Genomic DNA, 23,631 nt, shown 5'->3' on the forward strand with positions numbered 1-23,631 from the left:
TATTGTTACATTATTGTATATTGTTGTATTCTTTATAACCTCAGGCAATAAGTCAATGGAAAAATACAGACCTGAATAAGAGTCATTTTGCACTTTTCTCAAACTGTAATAAAAAGGAATCATTTTTAGCATTATGTTGATATTGTTACATTGTCTTATATTACTGGATTAATGTATTTTTCACAAAAAAAAAGACATTACATCAGAAACAAAATGTGTTTGCTTCAAATCTTTGTTGTGTGTTTTTTAATTGTGATGATAACCATGATAATTGTACAATTTTTCATGTAATATTATCGACAATACTCATCCTTGCGTGTATTTAGAAGGTCTTGGATCGATTCCAAAATTTGCAGTCAGGCCCACGCCTACTGGACAAGCGGGGTAAAATGATCCTCTGCTGACCTCTTGTGGCTTTAAGTAAACTACAATTCAGCAAGGGGGGTTACCCATATAGATGGACGCCGCACTGAGTGGGTTTGTCCACTGCTGCGATACGTCAACGTTGCCGCCATATCGGATGTGTCAAAGCTGTGCTGTAAAGCGCCTTTCTACAAATAAAGTTCTATCTCGTTTATACAGTCTCTCTCTCTCTCTCTCGCTCTCTCTCTCTCTCGCTCTCTCTCTCACACACACACACACACTGAGTTCGGCACCAAAAACAATCACATTGTACAAATGCAATATACTTTGTTTTGGATGCCTAACTGTTTCCCCAAGTGTATTACTGCGCGTGTGAATGTAAGAAAGACATGAATTAACTTAAAGTTACCCTGCTTAAAGTAAGTGCATTTACTAATTCATTTTCAGCGCAGCCTTGACCCACCCAATATGGCGGCGACGCTGACGTACGGCTCAGCGCTCGACGCGGCACCTATCAATATCTATGAGCTCACCTATTAAGATATTTTATGTTCTCATTTCATACATTTTCAGAGGCCTGAAATTTAAATAAAGCAAAATTTTTAATGTAATAAAACACAAAGACTATAAGAAAAAGGCACTGATGGCTGGCATAATGTTGTAATAGCTTTGTAACGTTTTAAATTCGTGTAAGAACTTGCCCTCAACTGTGTACTGAAACTCGTCCACATTTGTCTGCTTGCGCCATCACGCCCTCATTTTCCCAACATCCGGGAACTTTTGAGCTAACCAGTGTGGAGGCTGGGTAAGGAAAGGAGAGCAGTGGTGGAAAGGCGGACTGATGACAGCTGTCATTGTGGACAAAAAACACTTCCAAATTCCAAAGACAGGACTAATGTCGGACCCTTAAACCGCAAAGGAGAAAGGACAACACAATTGCCGAGTCGCCTGATATTTCAAGACGTCGCAAAGGTAACTTTACTTTTCCGAGTGGAAGAGCAGTGCCAGGTTGCCCCTGTCTATCTCTTGGAAGTCTTGTGTTAGCGTCAGTGCTAGCCAAGCTAACCCAGCTTAATCAATCCACTCTATTAACACTCTTTGTATTGGGTAGGGAGGGACAATGTTGTAGAACACTTCACATTTTGTGTATAATCAGGTCAGGTTAATGTTTATTTGATACAGTTATTGGAGGACAAACGTTAGTTAGCAAGTGTAGCTAGCTTACCAGTAAGCTGGCTAACGTAACCTTTCCTTTAATGTTAGCCCGCAATCTTTTGCAGGGTATTTGCACACATTTTGTAAACACAAAGGTTTCGTTTTTATCGATTTGATGTGTTGTCTATTTGTTTGTGGGTAAGGATTGTGTAAATTCTTGAATGTAAGGCTGCAGTGACGTTAGCAATTTGAATTTGGTGGGTTAACTCATGCATGATCCATTGTGTGACTGTTAAAACAAATATAGCCAGATTTTCTTGACTCGTTTAGACCATCATACACTATCCACGGCCCGACGCAAATGGACACGTCCTTATTTAGGCACCTTTCCCACTTTAGTGATTTTCCTTACTTAAATATGATCTGGCAACTTTATAAAATGTCAATCAGTCGGGCGTCACGGTGTTCATGGTGAAGCGGAGATTGTAGTCAAAACAATCAGGCACGGTCTAACCAGTTTGACGTCGTTATTGTCACTGTCCCTGATTCAAATGGTAAGTTTGCAGTAGTCTCACTTGTCACATTTCAAACTGCTTCATGTCACCCACCACTACCCAAACCCTTGTTGTTGCATACATGAGTGATGTATTTTGGCAGGAATGCAAGTTAGAGATAAGAGCTGGTCAGTGAGAGTCTATGAGTGATATGGAGTCTTAATCACATTGATCACATATCTTTGTGTGTCTTCTGTTTCCCATCCAGGTTTTTCTCTACCGTCTAAATTCCCTTCATAGCCTTGCACATTACTGGAGGAGCGACAGTTGGTGAGGCAACATGGGCACACAAGGCTCTGGTAGGAAGCGTGCCCCGCTAAAAGATAGGTTCTCTGCAGAGGATGAGGCCTTGAGCAGCATTGCCCGAGAAGTAAGTTTACCTGTTTTAAATTATGATTGAAAGACTGTGTATGTACTAGAAATACAGTGGAATTTTGGATTCAATTCATTTCAATGAACATTATTGCTAAAGTGCGCCTGTTTTTGTATGCTGTCTCAGTTACTGTACAGCCAAACAGGGCACTTGTCCAAGCAATCAAGTGCCCAAACAAAACGTCCACGAATTGGTAACTCAGTCTCTGTGAAGAATGGATAGAAGTTCTTAGTGTTAGGCGAATCTATGCTTTTTTAATGATTAAAATACAGCTGCAAAAAAAGTTGCAAGTGCCAGAACTTTGACGAAGAAGGTGAATCCACTATCGACACTAAACACTATTGAATTAGTATAAAGGTTGCTGAGGGAATGGTATGGAACACATAACAGAAAGTGAGGGGGGGCCAGTGTGTGTAATGACGGTTCCGCCTGCTGGAGAAGTATAAACTAAATAAATAATATATACTGAAACGTGTGGCTTTACATGATTTTTCTTATGGGAAAGATTGATTTGATTTTTGCATGTTTTCGTTTGACCTTTTGGACATGGGGGTTCTACTGTGTTGTTGCATTCAGCTTGCAGTTCATATCATTACAATTTCCTCTTCATGCACATGGAGATGATTTATTAGTTGATCTGAAATACTATTGTAGTCTTTATCAGCACTTTGTTCAACATTTTTGGACATTGATCTATGACTTAAATGATAACACAGGTAAATATCAAAGTCCTTACTGAAGATTACTTCCGGTCACATATTAACAAATGTTTTTTATATTTATACAATATAATATAATGTAATGTGATACTTTAGGTATTTATATTATGTGCATCTTTGTATAGTTATCAGCCAAACTCAACATTGACAATGGCCTCCATGGTTCCTACGAAAAATATGTAATTTGATTTTATAAATTTCCAGGTCTGGACAAGTACGGGAAATAGAAAATATTCATGTTTTCAAGAGTGTTACCACTGTTCAGTTTTTTTATAGATAAAATTGTGAATAATTAAAAAAAAATGGTTTGATCTGTTTTTCTGTAGCGCTTGCTCTGGTAGCTCTTTTCATTATTTATCTCGCCACAAGCACAATGACAACAACAACATAATAATAATAGTCATCATCATAATAATAACACAGGTTACTGTTACAGGTTACTCAACTTTAACCCCATATGTCACTTCCTGTCCACATGTCGGGAACCCATTTATTGAAACACACATGAGCAGGAGTCTTATTGTTGTCTTAAATATCAAATTTTCTCTAATATTATCTACTATATTGGGTCATATGACTGTGAAGATGACAATATGGGTGTTATTTTATGTCTAGAGGGCTGTAATTATGCTAAAAGTTGTATTTAGAAAATCATAAACAGGTTTTCTATGCTGTAACGCCGTAAATATTGAGTTTAATAATCTTGAATCCTACTTCACTGAAATTCACTTGGTCTGGAACCAAGTAACTAGGATAAAGGAGGGATTACTGTAATCTGAGGTTATGCCCTAGATCAGGGGTCAGCAACCCATGGCTACGGAACCGCACATGGTTCTTTTGCCTCTTTGTTGTGGCTCTGTGCAATGCGTGAATATGTTTTTACACTTAAGTGGGAGTGGGGCAAAATTTACATTTTTATTTTAAAGAGTTAAAAATAGCAGACTTTTTGTTAGGTCCTGAATGCATCCTGGCTGAGTTCTGACTTTTGATTGGATGAGCGCGAGAAAGAGCGGAGGAAACTGTGTTTGGGTGGCGGTGTTTGTTTAGACACGACAGAGAAGTCTTTTCCCTGGATCACAGCTCAACATAATTTTAAAAAGCAGGCTTTTTTTCAATAAATGGCAAGTTCAAACAATCTATCATGCGGGAGAAAATGGTGTATTGAAGTGTAGAGGTCAAAGACGTGTCATCAAATGGGCCCATTATGTTCTACTTATGTGGATATTCAAGTTCTGCTAGGGCCAGCTTGTTTTTGCCATAGAGGTTGGCTTGTGATGTTTTTGTCTCAGGGAAGGTACCTGGCTTGTAACAACTTGCCAAGGGATGACTCCACTTTGTTCCACTGCAGAGCTGCCATTCTTTCTTTTCCCCTGGAATACTGTAAGTGTTCTTTTGGGTGTGTGTGATACAAGTAGACAAATTAGTCAATTTGTCACTGCTTGTGAGGGTTTGTAAAGCACTTCATACCTTTACACTAGTGTGTTTTTCCTTGATCTGTTTTAAAAATGACTGGCCTGTCTGAAAGCTGTCCAGGCCCCCATTCTTGGGCATTAAGCACAAGGCTCCATTTGCTTTCTTTATAGTCATGTAGGCCAATCATAGAAGCATGAGTCATCTCACCCTCCCAGCCAGGTTCTAAATTTGAATCTCTTTGCAACAAAACAGTGATTAGATCAACTCTTTGGGGGGTGCAGGAGGTCAGTGTTTGAATTTATTCAGCCTGTAGTTGGCTTTGGTTTCTATAATGCCATCATTACACAGCAGCATCTGCCTTATATGCTAGAATGCTTTGCAGTTGGGGAACATCTACGGGGTCTGAACATTTTCATACTGCCACTTCCACATTACTGTATTGTCAGTCATACTAGTGACTTCATAGTTAAGTCTGGTGGCTTCTAGCAGCACTGTTCAGGCAATACAGTTTTTATCCAAATAGAGCCCTATGATTTCCACATTCATGGAATTGTAGAGAGAATCATGGAATTGGCTAATAAAAACGGAATTTACTGTTTAACGCAGAATCTCACAGAAATTGACATGGTATGAGGAGAAGTAATGTTCGTGTGGGAGATGGATCATGGTGGATACAATCACGAAAAAGCCCCTTCCTGACCTGATAAACACTGGCGAAAGTTGGCAGAATCTCTTCTTGCGGAGCGTGAATTAGCTTAGTTTAACACGCTCGTGTGGTCGTGTGTGTGTGACTTGGGCTCGGTGAGTATATTTTCACCACATTGTTTTTCACACCTTTAATGTAAGGAACGCTTTATATTGCCCGATAATGACTTGCAGATTCTAAGTGAAAAAATACGAGAAGCACGTTTATTTTTGAACGCAGCTCATCTTAGCTGTGAACAGACATTGTCAACACAAATGGAACTCAAGAATGGAACACTTCCATAACAATCCTTCAAAATAAGAGTTCGCCCCCCCGCGTCTGTGTAAAAAAAATAAAATAAGCGTGTCCATATGTGTCTATCATGTGCAGTTGGAATTGCATCTGTGACTACATCTACCTTAATAACAAGGAAAGGCTTCACAATTTGTACACACACACACACACACACACACACACACAAACGGCCATTTATTCAGTCTTTGAAAGCAGTTATTTGATTATTAAAGCAGCAAGTTATTTGCTTCAGCGACAAGTGTTCTGATGAATCGTTCTCCGAGCACAGTTTGGTTGATGGTTGAGCTTCTGTTCTGGTTACAGGAGCAGTCCCATGACATGGTAGTCAGAGAGCATAGGCTATAGATAGGACAGAGGCAGAGGGCTCAGCTGGTCGTCAGACAGACAGACAGCTCAACAGGTGCAATGAAGAAGGCCAGTCGTCTTTTTGACAGATTCTCATTGGTTTTTCCTAATTATTCTCTCCTCACTTTGCGCAATGCAATATTTCATTTAACCTCTAGGCAGACTAGAGGTTAAATGAAATATTGGAGGAACAACAATGTTGGGATCAATATATTTTTGAGTCAATATTTGCTGAATAAAATCCAAGCATATGTAACCATATAACCATAATTTATTTTTCTTTCGTTAAAATCCAATGTAAGACTTATTCTGTTGTTCTACCAAAGTTTACCAAAGCTTAGTTAAAGCTTTTTTGTGTGTATTTATGCCATTAAAATACATCACAGTTGTATAACCTTTGTATAGTTGTATAGCCAAAAGTTAAATAACCTTTGGTTTGGTAGAGGTGAGGATATTGAGGTCCAATGTTGATGTCGGATATGAGGCCAATATCAGCAACAACAAAAAAAGAGGCAGTATTGGATTATATTGGCCTGCATCTCAAATATTGGCGCTCTGATACAAGCAGTCCTTATGACTCTCTGCCCTATCAATCATATCTATCCATCCATCCAGCCAGCAACTGGACAGAGCCATGTGATCACAACAGTTTTTGCTAGAATGCTAAAAAAGTAGCAAGGAGCAGGAGTGATGTCAGCTAATCAGTTTTCCTACAAGATAAGCACTGTAGAGTATGATTTGTGTTCATAAATAATAAACATCTGCATGATTTGTGTTGGTAGCTGCTCAATATTGTTATAGGGCTACTTCCAAGGTTGTATTCAAGTATCGGTATTGTATCGGAAGTGAAAAAGTTGTATTGGGACAACACCAGTTAAAAATATGGTAGGAAACAGTCACTACCCACAGACGTAGAACTCTGGGATAGTAGATAAGAAATTCCTGGCATGCTGGCTTCATTGAGATGATGTACGCATAAATGTATTTATAGGCAGGTTTTTTGTTTTTACGTTAGTGGGAGGATTTCAGTTCCAGAGCAATATGAAATGTATTTGTTTGTGTAATTGCAATGGCACATTAGAAAGGCTTGCTTGCCTCGGTGCCTGTGTGTGACTCTGTTAAAGGCCAAAACAGTCCACCAGTCCTGCTGTTAAGATGTGAGCAAATTGTGTAGTCTTTTGTTTTTTTGTTCTTCCATTTTTTTAAAAATCCTCCACATGTTCACATAGGGCAGTGCAAGGCCTGTTATGACTCATATTTTAGTTTAGTCCTGTTGCTTACCAGCATGTTAAGGCTCTATTGGAATCTGCCCCAGAAGGCTTTAAAATTAGCATTTCTGAAACCAACTGTCATCGGGTGACCTAGATAACGGCACCACTGTAGTTGGTCAGTAGTTTCCCGCACACATTTAGTTAACTGTTTATTTAGATTCGCCCATACCGCTAGCACATAATTCATATATTTTTCATCTGAAACCCTCAAGTTGTTTAAGTTACATTTAAAATGTAATGTTTATCGTTGAAGTAAATTAAATCAAAAGTCATTAATGTGGATGTACCAAAAAACAATGGCGTCATATGTTCAAAAGGTTTTTGTATTGGTGTGTGCATTATAATATTAATAATATTATAGCATTATCTATTATTAGGATGAGTTGGTTTTGTTTTGGCTCAGCTCCCACTCTATGTAGTATTTGTATACCCAAACATATTATTTGTTGTTGGCCTGTCTTTGTTTCTGAGTTATTTTAAATCTTTGAGTGACTAACAAGTGTGTTCATGTTGTGTCCCATAGGCAGAGGCCAGGCTTGCAGCAAAAAGAGCAGCTCGGGCAGAGGCCAGGGATATTCGAATGAGAGAACTTGAGCGGCAGCAGAAAGAGGTATGTATACTTTTTATACGTCTACAAATGCTATAAATACAGCCAATTGGACATCACTAACCAAGATGGTTTGTTAGCCTCATTTAACCGAAAAGTAATCCAACCAAAGGACTCGAATGCAGTTCATAACGATTGCATTATGAACTTCTGATTTCAAACACAATCGGTCCTGGGCTTGTTGACCTCCAATGCGTTTGAATTTAAAAGCATGACTTTTCCCCGTAGGGAATTATGGAAATGCACAGGAATTGAAATTGATGATGAAAGTACTATACTAATAACTTTAGCCCCTTTTACATAGACTGTTCATGTCGAGTGTATTGCAGCTTCTTTCCATCTTGGTGTTTGGCATAACAACAGTAACATAGAATTGTCACTCAGCCAATATTCCACTTTCTGGGGTTCTATCGGAGCCAGGAAGAAGCTTGTGTAAAAGGGGAAGCTGTAAAGTTGGTTCAGTGGTGTGAAGTTTCATATTCTATATTCACTTTGCTCCTTGGGTTGTGTTGAAGCAATGTTGCACTCCTACATGTTTTTGTACATTACACCAGACCCTGGCAGCGAGGATGCTGCATGCCAGAATAGTATGAATCCAGCAATATTTTGTTGTTTTTTCTGTAAAAAGCAAAGCTGGCTTTATCTGCTGCTTTTAACTGTCGTACAAGCATCTACTGCTGTGCCATCATACAGTCCACACTAATAGTGATGTAATTTTTGACATAATACAGTCATGCCATATTGACATCGTAGTCACTGACACTTTCCATCACATGCTCCCATTACAAGGTCAAGCATGAGATAAAGTGAGAGCAACATGTCTGCATACAATCATACTGGTAAAGGTGGAAATACCACCTTGTTTAACTACACAAGCCAAATCACACTAAGAAATATGGTTGAGCTGATCAAAGCTGTTATACTATAAAATGTATGTTTAATATCAGCAAAAAACAAACGAAAAAAAGATTACATCGGCCTGCATCTCAAAAAAGCAGTTGATTTCACACTCTTCCCCAGCACGTCTGTCCAACAGCGACCCAACAGAGAGCCCCTGTAATCACAACAGCAGTGTTTGCTAGTGTGCTAACAAAATAGCAAGGAGCAGGAGGGATGTCAGCCTTGTGGCAGTAAAACGATGTACAAAACTTCATGCTCTCCTTTCCTGTGGTGTCACAGAACTGCTTTAAACATTTCATTGAGCAATTCGAACCTTGCTATATTATGCCTAGCTGTGACTCTATTGTGGATAAAACTATACCTCACATGCATAAAGAATTAAACAGGTGACTTTTTCCTCATATGTACCATTGGGTACTATCGTTTCCAGTTTGCGTAATATGACTTGATGAAGCCTTTTCTAACATTACACACTGCAAAGTAAATCATGAAAGTGTATGATTTGTGTCAGTCAAGGTCGGTATCACCTGATTTTCAAGGTTGCAATATGTCGGAAGTGTAAAAGTTTTATCGGGACATACCTCACTTTTCGAGTAATGTCTGAAATACTGTAATAGTGCCAAGAAATATTGTGATGCAGTACAATTTTGAGGCTATAGAGTACTCCACTGGTTTGATATGGTATTGAAAATGGTTTGCTTTGGTTAAGCTGCTTAGTGCAGTGTGACATAGCAACAATGCTACATCTGCAACTACTAACATTATCTTCTACAGTGACGACTTAAACACCCTTTGCCTGATGCAGAGGGCTCATTTGGTTTGGATCATCAAAATACATGTTCTATTCATAAACAAAACGTCAGAAAGAAAAACATGCTGGGTATCCACAGGAACACCAACATGTCTATTCTGAAAGTATTTGCTGGCCAGTTTTGACATTTCAGCAGTTTTGGCTGTAGTATGATTGTATGTTTTTCCTGGCACTTCCTTCCCTCTGTCCAGCTTTCTTACCGCACATCCAGCAGCAGTAGCAGCAAAAAATGGGGTCAGATCCACCAGTGGATGGTAGGCGCGTGCAAGTGTTGCAGTACTCTCACTGCACTAACACAGCCTGATGTATGGTGTTTCATTGCAGTCAGACGTGACCCTGCACTACACAGTTACTGACCATAATGAACCTCACTGGAATGTAGTGTGTATTTGCTTTGGAAACTCTGTAAAATACAGACTATTGACAGTTTTACTGTGCTCCGGTTGACTTTATTTGTGGAAACTGCATGGAAGATGCTTGGACAATTTGGACACAGAGCAAGTTATTTAGTTTAAGCTTCTACTGACTTAATCTTTATTTCCCTTGCATGTTGCCTTGCATGGTATTAATCAGAGTGTGACTTGTTTTAGTAGTTGATACACAAATTAATGTGTCATACAGTAGTAGAAGGAATAACAAATTAAATGACCTAAAGATACGTATTGTATCATATCAGTTTGGTCATAAACTAGATGATTGTATTGCATTGTTTTGGCTTTGCATGACAACTGTGTGGCCTTATTTACCCCTGTAAATGGGCCTCTTTTACCCTCTAAACCTGATCCACTTTCCTTCTTTACTCCAGGCTGACACAGAAAAAGCTAGAGCCACTAATAGTAGTAGATCAAGCAGCCGTCATCGGGTGTGTATATTCCCCCCACTTCCTTTTTTTCTTCCTGCATTTCCTTTCCTCTTGTCTTTTGTCTGCTTTTCTGTTGTGACTCAATGTTTCAACATCAACAGGGCCAGAATGATGATGTCATGTCTGTCCGCAGCTACAGGGTGCGTACATGTTGCACCCCTGCTAGAACTAGAAAGATACTGTCCTTGTTGTGGAACCCCATTAGTTGAAAACAATTATTATTGATAGAAAAGTGTTTTTGTAATTGTTTTCTAATGTTTGTTATGTACTACATTTTAAGTCAACCTCATCATCCATCCGTGACTTGGGCTCAAACAGGAGTCGATCCACTTCCCGTAGAAAAGACATCTTGGTGCGTTTTCTGTGAATTACTTACTTTTGTCTAGTTTTTGGTAGAAAATTGATTAGTAAATGAGACATGTTGGGGCTCAATGTGTTTTTTCACCACCCATATAATTTCCTTCCCTCTGTCCTTTCTCCTATTCTTTCTTCAGTCTGATGATGTGACCAATAGCTCCACTCTTAAGAGCTCGCGTTCTACTGTATGTACTCAGTGTGTTGACCTTCCCATTTATTGCTCCCACATACCTTTCTGATTAATAATTTTTGACTCCTTGAGATTGTGACTTTTTTCCTTTGGGTGAAACAGAGTTCTGTATACAATGATCTACATGGCCATAAAAAGTCTTCTAGCTCCTCCAGGAAAGATCTGCTGGTCAGTAATACTTATATCTAATACTTATAACTATATCTACTGTGACTCATAGCATGGAGCTTGTAATATAATATCATATATTATATTATATATTTTATATAAATATTGACAAATATTCAGTGGCTTGTGGTGATTTTATACAGTATTTGACTTAAACCTGAGACGTTATTCTGTTGCTTAGATAAGTGTTTTGCCTTGATTCCCTTGCAGTTACCAGAGCTGTTCACAACCATCATAGTCCATTATTGTGTCTGTGTGTCCCAGATGCATATGTGCTTTAGCTTTTAATGATGCTGCAGTTTAAGTTTGGCAGGCAAAGGACTGAAACAGACTAGCCAATCAATGGTTTCTAAACAATGTATGTATACTTTAGGCTCTGGCATACACATTTTACAAGTTCAAAAATGGAAAAAGCAGTACTTACCAAGGACTACATAATTTACGGTTGCACACTTAAAGTCAGACCTAAACATTGAATGCTAGTGTTTTTATACAATATACTGATATGAATCTGAAATGGCATTGTGACATATAGTTGTTTATGTTTCTATTGCCTATTACTTGGGGTTATATCATTTTGCTGCCTCTCTAGACTGGACTGTACCATGATAAAAGAAATTACACCAGCCTAACGAAGACCAAAATTCTGCCCCATCCTTCGACCTCCTCCTATCAGCCACGGGTCTGTCTCTTCTCCAGCTCATTACCATTTTATATGCAAAATGTTGGGTTTTTAGACCTGAGAATTGAACTAAAGCCTGTCATTGTATATGTACTATTAAATTAAATTGATTTAAAAGTGTTTGCATGATATCAGTGTGTAATTAGATTAAATAAAAAAATTGTTTGATCATTTAAATACTTGTAATAGCATAGCAAAGCTCTATCAGCATTAAGTGTTTTGCTTAGTAAAGCTTTTGGTTGTGGGCCTTGTTGATCGATTTTGTAAGTACAGCAAAACATTCATCCTGTTTGTGTCTCAAGCCTCTCTCCTCCTCATATTCCTGTTACAGTTTTCTCTTGTCTTCTGAACAGACATTATACTGTTTTCCTACCTACTCTTTTTTTCACAGGCCATCACTTCCTCCCCTTCCTCTACCACTGGCACAGGGCTGCCGCGTAGCTATAGCATGGTCAGTTTCTGTGTACTGCTTGGGCACTATTTCACTGCATGCATTTAGGTACCTTCAGAAGTTCTCTACCGTTCCCCTCACTTTGGGCCATATACATGTGCTGGGGTGTCCAAGCAGGGTGACTCAGTCTCTTTATTTTTAGATCCTGGACAATCTCTGTGCTTAGCAGAGGCCACAGATTTATGTCTTAGACAGATTAGGTGTTTGATCAAGCCAAAAGATCATATATCTTAAAATGTAGGCTGTTTGTGACCTATACATAGTAGCATTCATTTTTATACAGTATTGCAGTTTGACATTTAAAGCCACTGTAAATAGCACCGGGTGCCCACCAAACATGTAATGTAGTTTCACATAGATAATAAAGTTAACAGCATTTACTTCTTTTGTTGGACCTTTGCCCTGTTAGACAGCGCATACTGTATTACCTGACAGCAAAAAAAAGGTAACTACATTAAATGATGTAATACAGTGCCTCTGCTTATTGCATGTCCCCCTCTAACCAGTAGCTAGCAGCAGAGCTGTGTTCCTTCTCATGTTTTGCTGAGTCCTGCATTGTCTCCCATGTGTGCCCTCAGGCCTCGATTTATGACGACACCGCTCTTTACGGCTCAAGCCACAGTTCAAGAGCTGTAAGTCTTGTGAATGTGAAACGACCACCACGGCAGTCTCTGACTCGATTTCTACATTCATCTTAATCTACCGCCCTGACTCCCTTCCCCACAGCCCTCTGAATATAGCTGGTACTCCTCTGGAGCCAGCTCCACTCGCAGCAGCCCTGCGGTGAGCACTCTAATCAGCTTCCACCCGCATGATGTCCATCACACACAGAAGTCCCTACTGCAGGGCTACCTAACTTTTTCTTCAGCCATCTCGTCTTATATTGATCTGGCTGACTTTTAGGGATGCCATCATTAGCCTTAACGTGTGTGAGTCAAAAATGACTTTGATCAAATAGAATTACTCACAGCATGAATTATTAGTCATAGGATTATTATTGGAGAAAACTAAATGTAGTGTTGACAGTGATACAGTGATATCCATGGATTGCAGTTTGAACAGGAAGTGTGCAGTGAACGCCTTGTCCTTTCATCCAACATGACTTAGGATCCTCATGGCGTGTGTTGTGGTGTGTGCTTGTGTGTGCGTGCCCATGTCAGTCTTCTTCAGATGATGACACTGTGAGCAGCGTGTCCCAGGAACGCTTCAGCAGAGGCCGCAGGGACAGTGCGGTGAGCTTGAGGGACTGAGCCGTACTCTTTGCTTGTCATTGATATATTTCAGCTTTTGCCCTTCCTGCTTTGGTGTCAATACCACATACTGATTGTTGTATTTTTTCTTCTGTGTCTTATGTCCATCTTTCATCCTGCGTGCATTGAAAGTAGTCGTCTGACTTCTCGGACATTAGTGAGTCAGCAGCTGATTATTTCAGCCGCTCCAACAGAAGGGGCAGTATTGTGTCTGATCTGGATGATTTGCGTATTCCAGATCTTGATACTGTAAGTGGCCATTTCAGTTCCCAACAGAGCGATGGAATGATTTCTTATGACTGACGCATGGTTTGAAACTAACATTTGGGTTTAGGGTTAATCTCACAATTGATTGTAAATGACTATCTTGTGAATGACTGTATAACTTTGTGTAGTTAATAACTGGAAGTGTTTGCAGTGCAATTTTTTTTTAATTCAGTGTGAAAAATGGAGCCTTCTGTTGAATCGTTATCAGATGTGTAGAATCTGTGAGCACTAGTGATGTCACAAGATCTCGCAAGATGTGGCAACATTTCTCCTTCGGAAAAAAAAACTGTCTCGCGAAAACAGAAGCAAAACAGTGAGTTTAGTTGAACTTTATTCTACTATTTAACAACACACTCAGACAGTAAATTAAAGCAATTAAACCTTAGCCCAAGCTCCACTTGCCAGACGCTTCCTCCATGTTCATGTCAATTTCACCATCAAACATGCCACTTTCTCTCATTATTGCTTCAGTCTGTCTTTAGGTAGTCCATTCAACGTATGATGTGTAACTCGCCAGGTGCTTCCTCCGTGTTCACGTTCAAGCATGCCGGTTCTTTCATTATTGTCAGAGTCTGGTGTCAAACATATAACATATAAACATATGCAGTTCTCTGTTTATCGCTGCCAGAGTAGTATTACGTCCCTGTGTCAGCAGGAAATGGTCTACACTCACCAAAGCGGAGGACTAACCCAGAACAACAACATTCTTACAGATTTTGGAACACACAAAAGGCGCACCACACCAAAAGGTGCATTGTCGATTTTTGACAAAAGTAAAGACTTTTAAGTGCGCCTTATAGTGCGGTAATTACCGGTAAATTACGGTAATTAATCACACAATAAATGAACAGGATAATTTTGCTGGTCTTTGTTTTGCCATGTACATGCATGTATGTTCCCCTCATCTATCGCCTCCAAACAGGCAGGAAGGATTTTCACACTATGCATTGGTTCAGGACCTGGACACAACAACGGCGAACAGAGTGAGACCACCTGTCAGTCATACAGTGGCTTTATCTCTGTGGGGTGAGGCGGGGTTTCTAACTTATATACACACACAGCAAAAGAATGGAGCCTCTTGAGGAGGTAATGCAGTAGACGTTATTAGGGAAGAAGATGCTTGCAAACCCAAATGCCACTGCCCCATGTAGGAATGTTAATAACGACTAAGGTAGCAACATGAAATGCAACAAAACTAATATTGTCACCTCAAACCTATCCATCCGATCCAGTTTTCCCATCTGGGAAAAAAAAAACTACAGGTCCTTCATCTCTACAGTCACCACTCACTGAGACGTTTGACCAGCAAAGTAAATACAAATGGAACAGTGTGTGCTCTCTGAAACATTGCAAAAGAAATCTCGTCTCGTGCGTTGGGTGTCTCGTGACATCCACAGTGAACACTCGGCACTTATACTGACTCACTTGGACTAACTACCCCAATTTTCAGAGAGGGCAACAGCTCCGAGCATGATCACAAATGGTCTCTCGCTTCTCAAAATATTCAGCATCTCAGTCATTTAATAAATTGTCTGTATTTTTTTCAGCTGGACGAGAAATGTGACAAGCAGTATTCAGATTACAGTCGGGTAAGTTCACTCTTAATTTGCGTGTTGAATTTATATTTTCTTCAGTAACACCAAAATACTATAAATTCCACCAAAACACAGCAAATTGTCACGGTTTTGCTACTAATCACACATGCTAAGAAGAATCCTAACAGACACAGACATTAATACTGTTGCACATGGCAGCTCCTTTAAACAAAACAAAAATCAAAACCTGGATTTTGTACATGTGCACACCTCTTGGAATCTTAAGAGCAGGTTTATCAGGTTTATCAAAGCACGGCGTAACAAGCAAGAAAGCCACAGTGACAATCCCACACAGAGAATGATTAGACTGTTGTGTGTTTGTGAAGTGTGTGTTGTGTTTTTTTGTTTGTTTGTTTTTTACCATTTTTCTACATGTTTTGCTTCCAGCCATCTTCCCGCTGTGCCACCCCAGGTCTATCAGCAGCCACCCTGGCATCTTTGGGTGGCACCTCATCGCGACGGGGAAGCACAGACACCGGCAGTGTCTATGACCCAGACACCAATCTGAGTGAACTTAGGGTAAGGAAAACAAACAGCATTAACAGCATTATGTAGTCAAATAGTTTAACATTGTAAAAAGCTTGGAATAAACGCTATATATTAAATGTGATTGTAGGTTGTCTCTGCCCTTAAATCTCCCCTAAGCATTATCTCTTTTTGGCCCACTGTGCTGATCTTAGCATTTACTTTACCAATTTTTCCTTTGTGTGCACGGGAGACCGGGATGTGACATGTGTCCTGTAAAGCTGTGTTTCCTATATCTGGGTGTGCTGGTCCTGTGCATTCCAACTGGACTGTCTTTGAGATGGCAGTACGGGTGCTTTGTTATCTCTCCTTGATCGTCCCTACCCTCTGATCCCCCCCCAGTTCAACCATTCCCTCCATCTACTCCACAGGATATCTATGAACTAAAGGACCAGATTCAGGATGTAGAAGGGCGATACATGCAAGGGCTTAAAGAGCTGAAGGTAGAGGGGCCTGAGCTCACAGCATGCCTTCTCTTGTCCTCTGGGAGCAGTATGGCATCACTAACCTAACCCTGCGTCTCCCCTCGTACCCCCATACCGCCTAACATCATAGCCATTTGCGTGCTCCCTGTCTGAATTGGAATGACATTTCTTTTGCATGATGTTCCCACATTTCTTTGTTTACTGAAGTTCTTGTCCGCGGTCAGAAATTAAAACACTCCCACATATCTATCTGCTCATATAAGGCAGAGTGGCATGCTCTCGGTAGCCATGCTTTGAATTTCTGGCTCTGTCAAACCAAGCTTTGACTGACTTGAGGCTTGGTCATAGCTAACATATTTGAAGTAGATTACTTTTTGTCATCTTCTTTCCTAGTTCACCAGCAGTTACTCTCTTTGTGGTACTGTGCATTGCAGCCATGAAACAATGGCTTGAAAAGACCAGAATTGGAAAATCTGAAAACCATATCCAATTTGGAAATACTTGCCTCTGTGCTGCCCACAATTTACATTTTTTGACCAGATTTAATACATGTAGTTGAATAGTTTGCTTCTAACCTCATCACTTTATTAACATGCTCCAATTCATGTCAGGAGTCCCTTGTAGAGGTGGAGGAGAAGTATAAGAAAGCAATGGTATCGAATGCGCAGCTGGACAATGACAAGGGAAACCTCATCTATCAAGTGGACACATTAAAAGACGTCATTGAAGAGATGGAGGAGCAAATGTCCGAGATGAAACGGGAGCTGGAAGAGAAGTCAAAGGTAAAGAGCATAAATTCATTGTTGTTTTAAATCACCAGCTGAATACAATACAATATGAATCCCTAGTTTCATTTTTGATAAGGCAATTGTTATATTGCTTGTTCTAAATGTTGTTAGAGCATAGAAATCCTGTTTATACATTTCTAAATTATTTCGATTGCACCCTCGATTGCACATCTCTGTGTGGATGTTCTCCCTGTGCGTGCGTGGGTTTTCTACGGGTACTTCGGTTTCCTCCCACATTCCAAAAACATGCATACTAGGTTAATTGGCAACTCCAAATTGTCCATAGGTATGAATGTGAGTGTGAATGGTTGTTTTTCTATATGTGCCCTCTGATTGGCTGGTGACCAGTCCAGGGTGTACCCTGCCTCTCGCCCGAAGCCAGCTGGGATAGGCTCCAGCACACCCACGACCCTCGTGAGGAGAAGCGGTAGAAAGTGAATGAATTGTCGTAAAGGGAAACTTACCATGACAGGCCTAATTTTACCTGTTGTGAGATCATTCAAACCTGCAATGAAAGACTGCTGTTCGGGCGATCAAGTCATATGCTTGTGTGCCTGAAGAATACCTTGCAGCGTCATGTCTTCTGAATGCTTTAAATGTATGTTTTAGTTTGTAAAGACATTATTATCTTTGAGCATGCTTAATTTTTGCCAAAAAATGCATAAAATTTGCCTAAACATGATATTTCCTGACTAATAATAAGCCTTGTTATTGCTGCACGACATAGTCACATATTTTTGAAAAACCACAAGAGTAAAGTGTCAAGATTTATGTGCTGAATGTATGTTTTGGGTCATGAAACATTCTCCTCTTTATTTCAGGAACTAGAAAGGCAAAAGCACTCATGTATTGTCCTGCAACATAAGCAAGAAGAACTGAAAGAGGGAATCCGCCAGAGAGATGAACTTATTGAGGTACGTCTGCTGTTGCTGCTTTCCTGTCACCACATCAGTCTGCAATTTTGTCAGCGCCATGAAAGGTGCCAGTGGCTCTGTGCAGGCCCCTGGCGAGGGACTGTGAAGGATAAGGGTTGATGGTCAATGGCCACCTTTGGTCATGTCTGTTTTGTTTAGTCAGTGATGACAAAAAAGTGCGTTCTCACCCTGTCGTACTGTCTGTATGTGCATTTTGCTTATTCTGCCTTTTTTTCCATTTTCCTTCCTATCTTGTACTTGCCATTGTGTTACTGTTCATTACATCTCCAGGAGAACCACCAAGTGCAGACAAAGTTAGATGCTCTCACCAGAGAGGTGTTTGACCTGCAGGAAACGATAAACTGGAAGGACAAAAAGATCGGGGTAGGAGGTCCCACATAGATCCCGCGACAGACTGAGAGGCAAAAGATGGTTGGGCTTTCTAGCTGTTTGAAACCACACAGATCTTTTGTCTCTCGTGTTCACTGCAAAATGGACCCTTGTGTTATAGACTGTAGCACATCTGGACCGAACCATACTCACATGTAGCAGTTTGTGCATGTCAGAATAACAAGGTTTTTAATTGTGACTTTACAGCTAACAGTGAAAACCTTGTGGTTTAAGTGGTTTTTGCTGTGGACATACTGCTGATTAAAAACATGCCTAGTGTTATGTAAACTTCCGTGATGTTTGCTAGTGTAATGAGAGCTTGTTATCATTTAGCATGATGTGAACATTTCACTTGTAAATCAGTTTGACAGGCCATGAAGTGTCAGTGTTTCCGTCCTTCCATACTTTGTCATCCCTCCCTCTTTGTACATCTTTCCCACTAGCTTCCTCTGTGTGACAATGCATTTGTACCTTCATCTTTCTACATTCTCACTGTTGCTTTGGCATGCACAGCGCATGTTTGTGCATGATGCACTGCAGCATGTGCTGTTGCATGTCTGTCCGCTGTCCCAACTTCTCTGCCTCTTGTCCATTCTTGTCTTCTCTCGTCTGTGCGGCCAGGCCCTAGAGAGGCAGAAAGAGTACTTTGATTGCATTAGGAATGAGAGAGACGAGCTCAGAGATGAGCTTGCTGACCTCAAGGGGAAGGCCAAACCAGCAGAGGTAGGTCATCCTAAACTCTGGTGCCAATAAAGCACAGGGATGTCAGTTGCTGGCCAATAATGATATTTTCTATAATTGGAATGTCCATTTTGGGTTAAGTGTTGTTCTTACTTGTTATAAATGACCACTAGAGCAGTTACCAAAGCTTCTGCCTTTGATTGTGGAATTGTGGCGTCACTACTGTGTCCCTTCAAGCAGCATGATTGGTTTAGTTAGCCACAGAATATTTATCAGGGTGCCACAAACCACCTCACACTCCTCGTTTATTTTCTGACAGACACATGGGTTGGTCATCATTCCAGATGGCACACCAAACGGAGATATCAACCATGAGCCCCTGTCGTCGGGGATCACTGTGGTCTCACAGGAGGCCGCTCAGGTGCTGGAGTCTGCTGGAGAGGGCCCGCTTGGTGAGTCCTATCCACGGCTTTTTAATGACTCGCGTTTGTTCAGGCCCGGTTGTCACTGTTGGGTTGAGTGGTAGATTGGCATGACAACTGGTCTTTGCCATGACAGACGAGTCCAGCTGACTTGTATCATATTGGTAAAATTGGTAACAAATTGGTACTTTTGAAATGGGACTGGTGCTTAAATGTTCCCCAAATTGGTATTTAAAAAAAAAAGAAAACAGAAAACTTTTGTCCAAAAACAATGCTTTGTTGAACAGAATAATTAATTATGTACTAGTAATTATTATTATTTGTTATTAGTAATTTAAATACTGAAAACCCCCACGAAGAAATCTTCATAATTATCATATCCAAACCAGCAGCTTATTAGAACACACGGAATTTGCAAAAAAAAAAAGCGCAAAATGTTACAGTACTTTAAGTGCATACATGTTACGGATATACACTGTATGAGTAATAAAATAATACCTAGCTCTCTGGACTCGACCCTGGTTTGAGTCCAGGTGGAAGACGAGGTTGGCCGGACCAGGCAGGTGACATACATTCCACACAATTCAAGCAGAAATTGATAATGGATACACAAATGGGTGATGCAAGTTAATCCTTCACGAGGGAGTCTCTTATCAGTTGAGAAGAACAAAGTGTATGTAATGACATACTTGTGTTGTAATGGTGGATATGTGTTATATGTGGAGAGCGACAGAGACGTTACTCACACAATATCACCTTCAAGCGCATGTTGCAGGTGGCAGACTGAGTTTAGGTACGCATCCCGACTTGAGAGTCAACTCGTGAGACAAGGACGGTACAGACCCACTATTGAGCATACTTCTCTCGGGTGCTAATGAAGCTTCCAGTCTTAGTGTTAATCATCTTAATCTTATCTTTTCCATCGCACAGTAGCGGCTCACCTCCCCATGTCTGCACATACACAATAGAGGCTGTTCCAGGTGGTCACACATTGGTCAAGCAGCAACATGCCAGCCTTGATAATAGCAGTTGAATTATTGACACCCCATGTGTAAATACACGATACCTTCTGTGGCCTGTGCACATTACTAGCACAAATATGACACCAAAACAATAAATCTATCTGCTTCTGGACTGCTGTTGAGTGTGAGGTGCCCTCGAGCAAGGCAGTGCTCCTGCTAACGTACAAACTTGTTTCAATAGTAAAGCAAAAGCACGCTTTTGAAGCGCAGGCAGTCTAAGCCACGCCCCTTTGACATCCCAACATGAGCATGTCTCTTTCTGACTGATACGATATACCATGCAGTGGGAAAAGGGGCTTTCGCTCCTATCATGTTCACGTCTATGCTATCTACATCTATCTAGATGTCAGGCTACGGAAGTTAGCTGAGGAGAAGGATGAGCTGTTGTCTCAGATCAGGAAGTTGAAGAATCAGCTGGAGGAGGAGCGACAGAAACACTCCAAGGTGGACAGTGTGTACACCGATGGCGACAAGATGGAGAACGGTACAGACCTACACTTCATTGAAATGCAGAGTAAGTCGAGCGCATCGTTATGAATTGAAATGCATCAGCCCATCTTCTTCCTGCAGTTGAAAACTGTTTTGTCTTCAGGAGATGCCAATAGACAGATTAGTGAATATAAATTCAAGCTTTCGAAGGCAGAACAAGAAATGGGTACGATGGAACAAAATGTAAGTCATGGATTGATGATGATGATGATGATTGATTCACAAATAAGGAAACAAGCCAAATTCCCTCATCTGTGTGTCCCCGCAGATAAACAGACTTGAAGGACAAGTGTCCAGGTACAAGGCATCAGCTGACAACTATGAGAAAATAGAAGATGAGCTTAAAGCAGAAAAGCGCAAACTCCAGAGGGAGGTACGTACAATGATGAACTTCAACGTGTGAAGTTAGGGATGGTCGGCCACAAAGTCTCTCCATCAGCAACATGGGGAAACCAGTCTAGTGACGCTAGGAACACCTGCACTGAACATACCCGAGTTGTCGGAATGCCGACGTACTGATACTCACTCTGAACTTCACTCCAATCACTTTCACTCCAATTTGTTGGTGTTCTGGTTGATGCAGTAGAGTAGGGCTGCATGGTTGGTATGCTAAGTATGCTATGTTTATTTCTTTCAGACGTGCATAACAACTTACATGAAGGAATATCACCATGTCTATTACAAGATCATTCATTCACACCATAACTTTTACTTGCTGACACTTACAATAGTTCACTTTCCTACAATTGTCATATACATTTTGTCACCTCTGTGAAAGGAAAGACCTTGTGCAGTGTTGAGGAAATTCATTCTTTCATTCATTATCGCTTATCCTCACGGAGGTCGTGGGCATGCTGGAGCCTATCCCAGCTGTCTTCGGGCGAGAGGCGGGGTACACCCTGGACTGGTGGCCAGCCAATCACAGGGCACATATAGACAAACAACCATTCACACTCACATTCATACCTATGGACAATTTGGAGTGGCCAATTAACCTAGCATGTTTTTGGAATGTGGGAGGAAACCGGAGTGCCTGGACAAAACCCCACGCATGCACGGGGAGAACACGCAAACTGTGTTAAGGAAATTGAATGAATAAATACAGTCTTTCCTTGTGGTTGACGTGATGTAATCGTCCATATTGGTCCAGTTCTTGGATGTCTTGGACAACAAATACTTGGGCCTTCCTCCGGTCTTCCAGTTAACTTGATGTCAATTTTGCAGTTGGTGCTCCAAGTGCTTATTTTTATTTTTGTTTTGTGGTTACAAACACGGTGGAGAACCTGTCACATCATGTGACCATCACCATCAGGATAAAGATCGTCTACTGAGACGTTGGGAGGACAAAGAGGCGCTTGATTGACAATCTCTTTATTGCAAAGACCAAACAGGCTACCACCCCAAAACAACACGAAACTTGACTGTCCTTTCTCCACACTTATATCGCACCTCCCGTGTGTTGATGAATGATAGATTTAACCACTGTGGGTTGAGCGCGGACAGTGGAGCCAACTCGCCCTGGGAACAGGGAGAGCGAGCCAACAGTGCAGCTTGTACAATGGTAGCATGTTAGAATAATGCTAACACCAGGTGAAATGTCTTGCACCAGACTTTTCTTTGGCACAAAACTAGTCAAACGCAACATCATTGCTCATACTGTACAGTAACACAACACAACTTCTGTTGCTTGGCAGTTACGCACGGCTCTCGACAAGATAGAAGAGATGGAGATGACCAACAACCACCTCGTAAAGCGTCTGGAAAAGATGAAGGCCAACAGGAACGCTCTCCTCTCCCAGCAGTGAGGCCCAGCCAGCATCGCCACAGAAGCCCTTAAAAGTCACACCTCAGACTGCCATGTAGCGCCCAGAGAACATGTGCTGTCCAGCTCTAACACTTCAACATGTGTAGCTCACCAAAAACACTTGAGAACTTCAAGCAAAAAAATAAGACAAAAAGAGAGCAAGAAGTTTTGCTTTGTTCCGGCCGACAGTTGCCAAGGCTCAAACGTAACTTGGGAGATACATGTGAGGAAATCTCTACTTTCATTTTTTGTTCTGCAACATGTTATTGGCAAGAATTTACTTGATTCTGGCTGGGAGCTTGGCTGTTTTGTTAAGTTGCATGGATGAGTATCATGATGCTTTTAAAAGACTGTCACAGCCGCTCTGGCCCTGCACCTTCCAGCTTCCCTCACAGTCAAAGTGCCTTCTCACACTAGCGGTCCCACTGCTCCATCAAACAATAACTGTTTCAACTGGTACATTATGTATTTAAAGAGGTGCAGATGGAACATATATATGTATATATACAGTATATATACACACACACACAACCAACTGCTGCAGTTTCCTTTTTTTCAATATTTAAATGATTCTTGAAAATAAATGTGTAATTTACAGAAGTGTGCATCTTATTTTGAATGTCGTCCTTTATCCTCATGTACATTCATGGAAAATTCTGGTTTTTCAGTCCCCTCCTGTGGAAACGTTGGTCAGTCTTTGATTTTTCCACACTTATATTGGCATTGCAAACCGTGAGTGAGGGCAGAAGTTCCATCCACTCTGCTTGTGACTCTTAGGGGGAAATAATGACGCATTTTAGGTATCGTTCATGGACTTGTGGCCTGGTTTAAATTGCGG

At 40.8% G+C, this 23,631-nt stretch overlaps 1 protein-coding gene across 13 annotated transcripts; it reads left to right on the forward strand.

The window, feature by feature from the left end:
- The first annotated feature begins 1,116 nt into the window (after nucleotides 1–1,116).
- lrrfip2 (leucine rich repeat (in FLII) interacting protein 2) lies at nucleotides 1,117–23,393 on the forward strand. 13 transcript variants are annotated; one of them, XM_058058251.1, is made up of 27 exons: nucleotides 1,117–1,335; nucleotides 2,281–2,442; nucleotides 7,717–7,803; nucleotides 9,703–9,765; nucleotides 10,317–10,373; nucleotides 10,475–10,513; nucleotides 10,654–10,725; nucleotides 10,868–10,915; nucleotides 11,023–11,088; nucleotides 11,681–11,770; nucleotides 12,162–12,221; nucleotides 12,800–12,853; nucleotides 12,948–13,004; nucleotides 13,382–13,453; nucleotides 13,607–13,720; nucleotides 15,286–15,327; nucleotides 15,721–15,852; nucleotides 16,230–16,301; nucleotides 16,895–17,065; nucleotides 17,893–17,985; nucleotides 18,277–18,369; nucleotides 18,997–19,098; nucleotides 19,376–19,508; nucleotides 20,844–21,014; nucleotides 21,093–21,172; nucleotides 21,258–21,362; nucleotides 22,684–23,393. In XM_058058251.1, exons 2-27 carry the CDS (start codon nucleotides 2,353–2,355, stop codon nucleotides 22,792–22,794), a joined length of 2,274 nt encoding a protein of 757 aa, XP_057914234.1. In that variant the 5' UTR covers nucleotides 1,117–1,335; nucleotides 2,281–2,352; the 3' UTR covers nucleotides 22,795–23,393. The 13 variants fall into 13 exon arrangements, with proteins under 13 accessions (XP_057914234.1, XP_057914235.1, XP_057914236.1 ...); XM_058058252.1 differs by lacking the exon at nucleotides 10,868–10,915; XM_058058253.1 differs by lacking the exon at nucleotides 9,703–9,765.
- Nucleotides 23,394–23,631: the final 238 nt, after the last annotated feature.

This window comes from Doryrhamphus excisus, chromosome 20 (genome assembly GCF_030265055.1).
Source record: "Doryrhamphus excisus isolate RoL2022-K1 chromosome 20, RoL_Dexc_1.0, whole genome shotgun sequence".
NCBI lineage: Eukaryota > Metazoa > Chordata > Actinopteri > Syngnathiformes > Syngnathidae > Doryrhamphus > Doryrhamphus excisus.

What these genes read in the sequence shown, in the direction of transcription:
- lrrfip2 (XM_058058251.1), top strand. Translation starts at nt 2,353, where the DNA reads ATGGGCACACAAGGCTCTGGTAGGAAGCGTGCCCCGCTAAAAGATAGG. An exon ending in CCCGTAGAAAAGACATCTTG is followed by an intron (nt 10,726 to 10,867) that starts GTGCGTTTTCTG and finishes TTCTTTCTTCAG; the next exon opens with TCTGATGATGTGACCAATAG. An exon ending in AGTATTCAGATTACAGTCGG is followed by an intron (nt 15,328 to 15,720) that starts GTAAGTTCACTC and finishes TTTTGCTTCCAG; the next exon opens with CCATCTTCCCGCTGTGCCAC.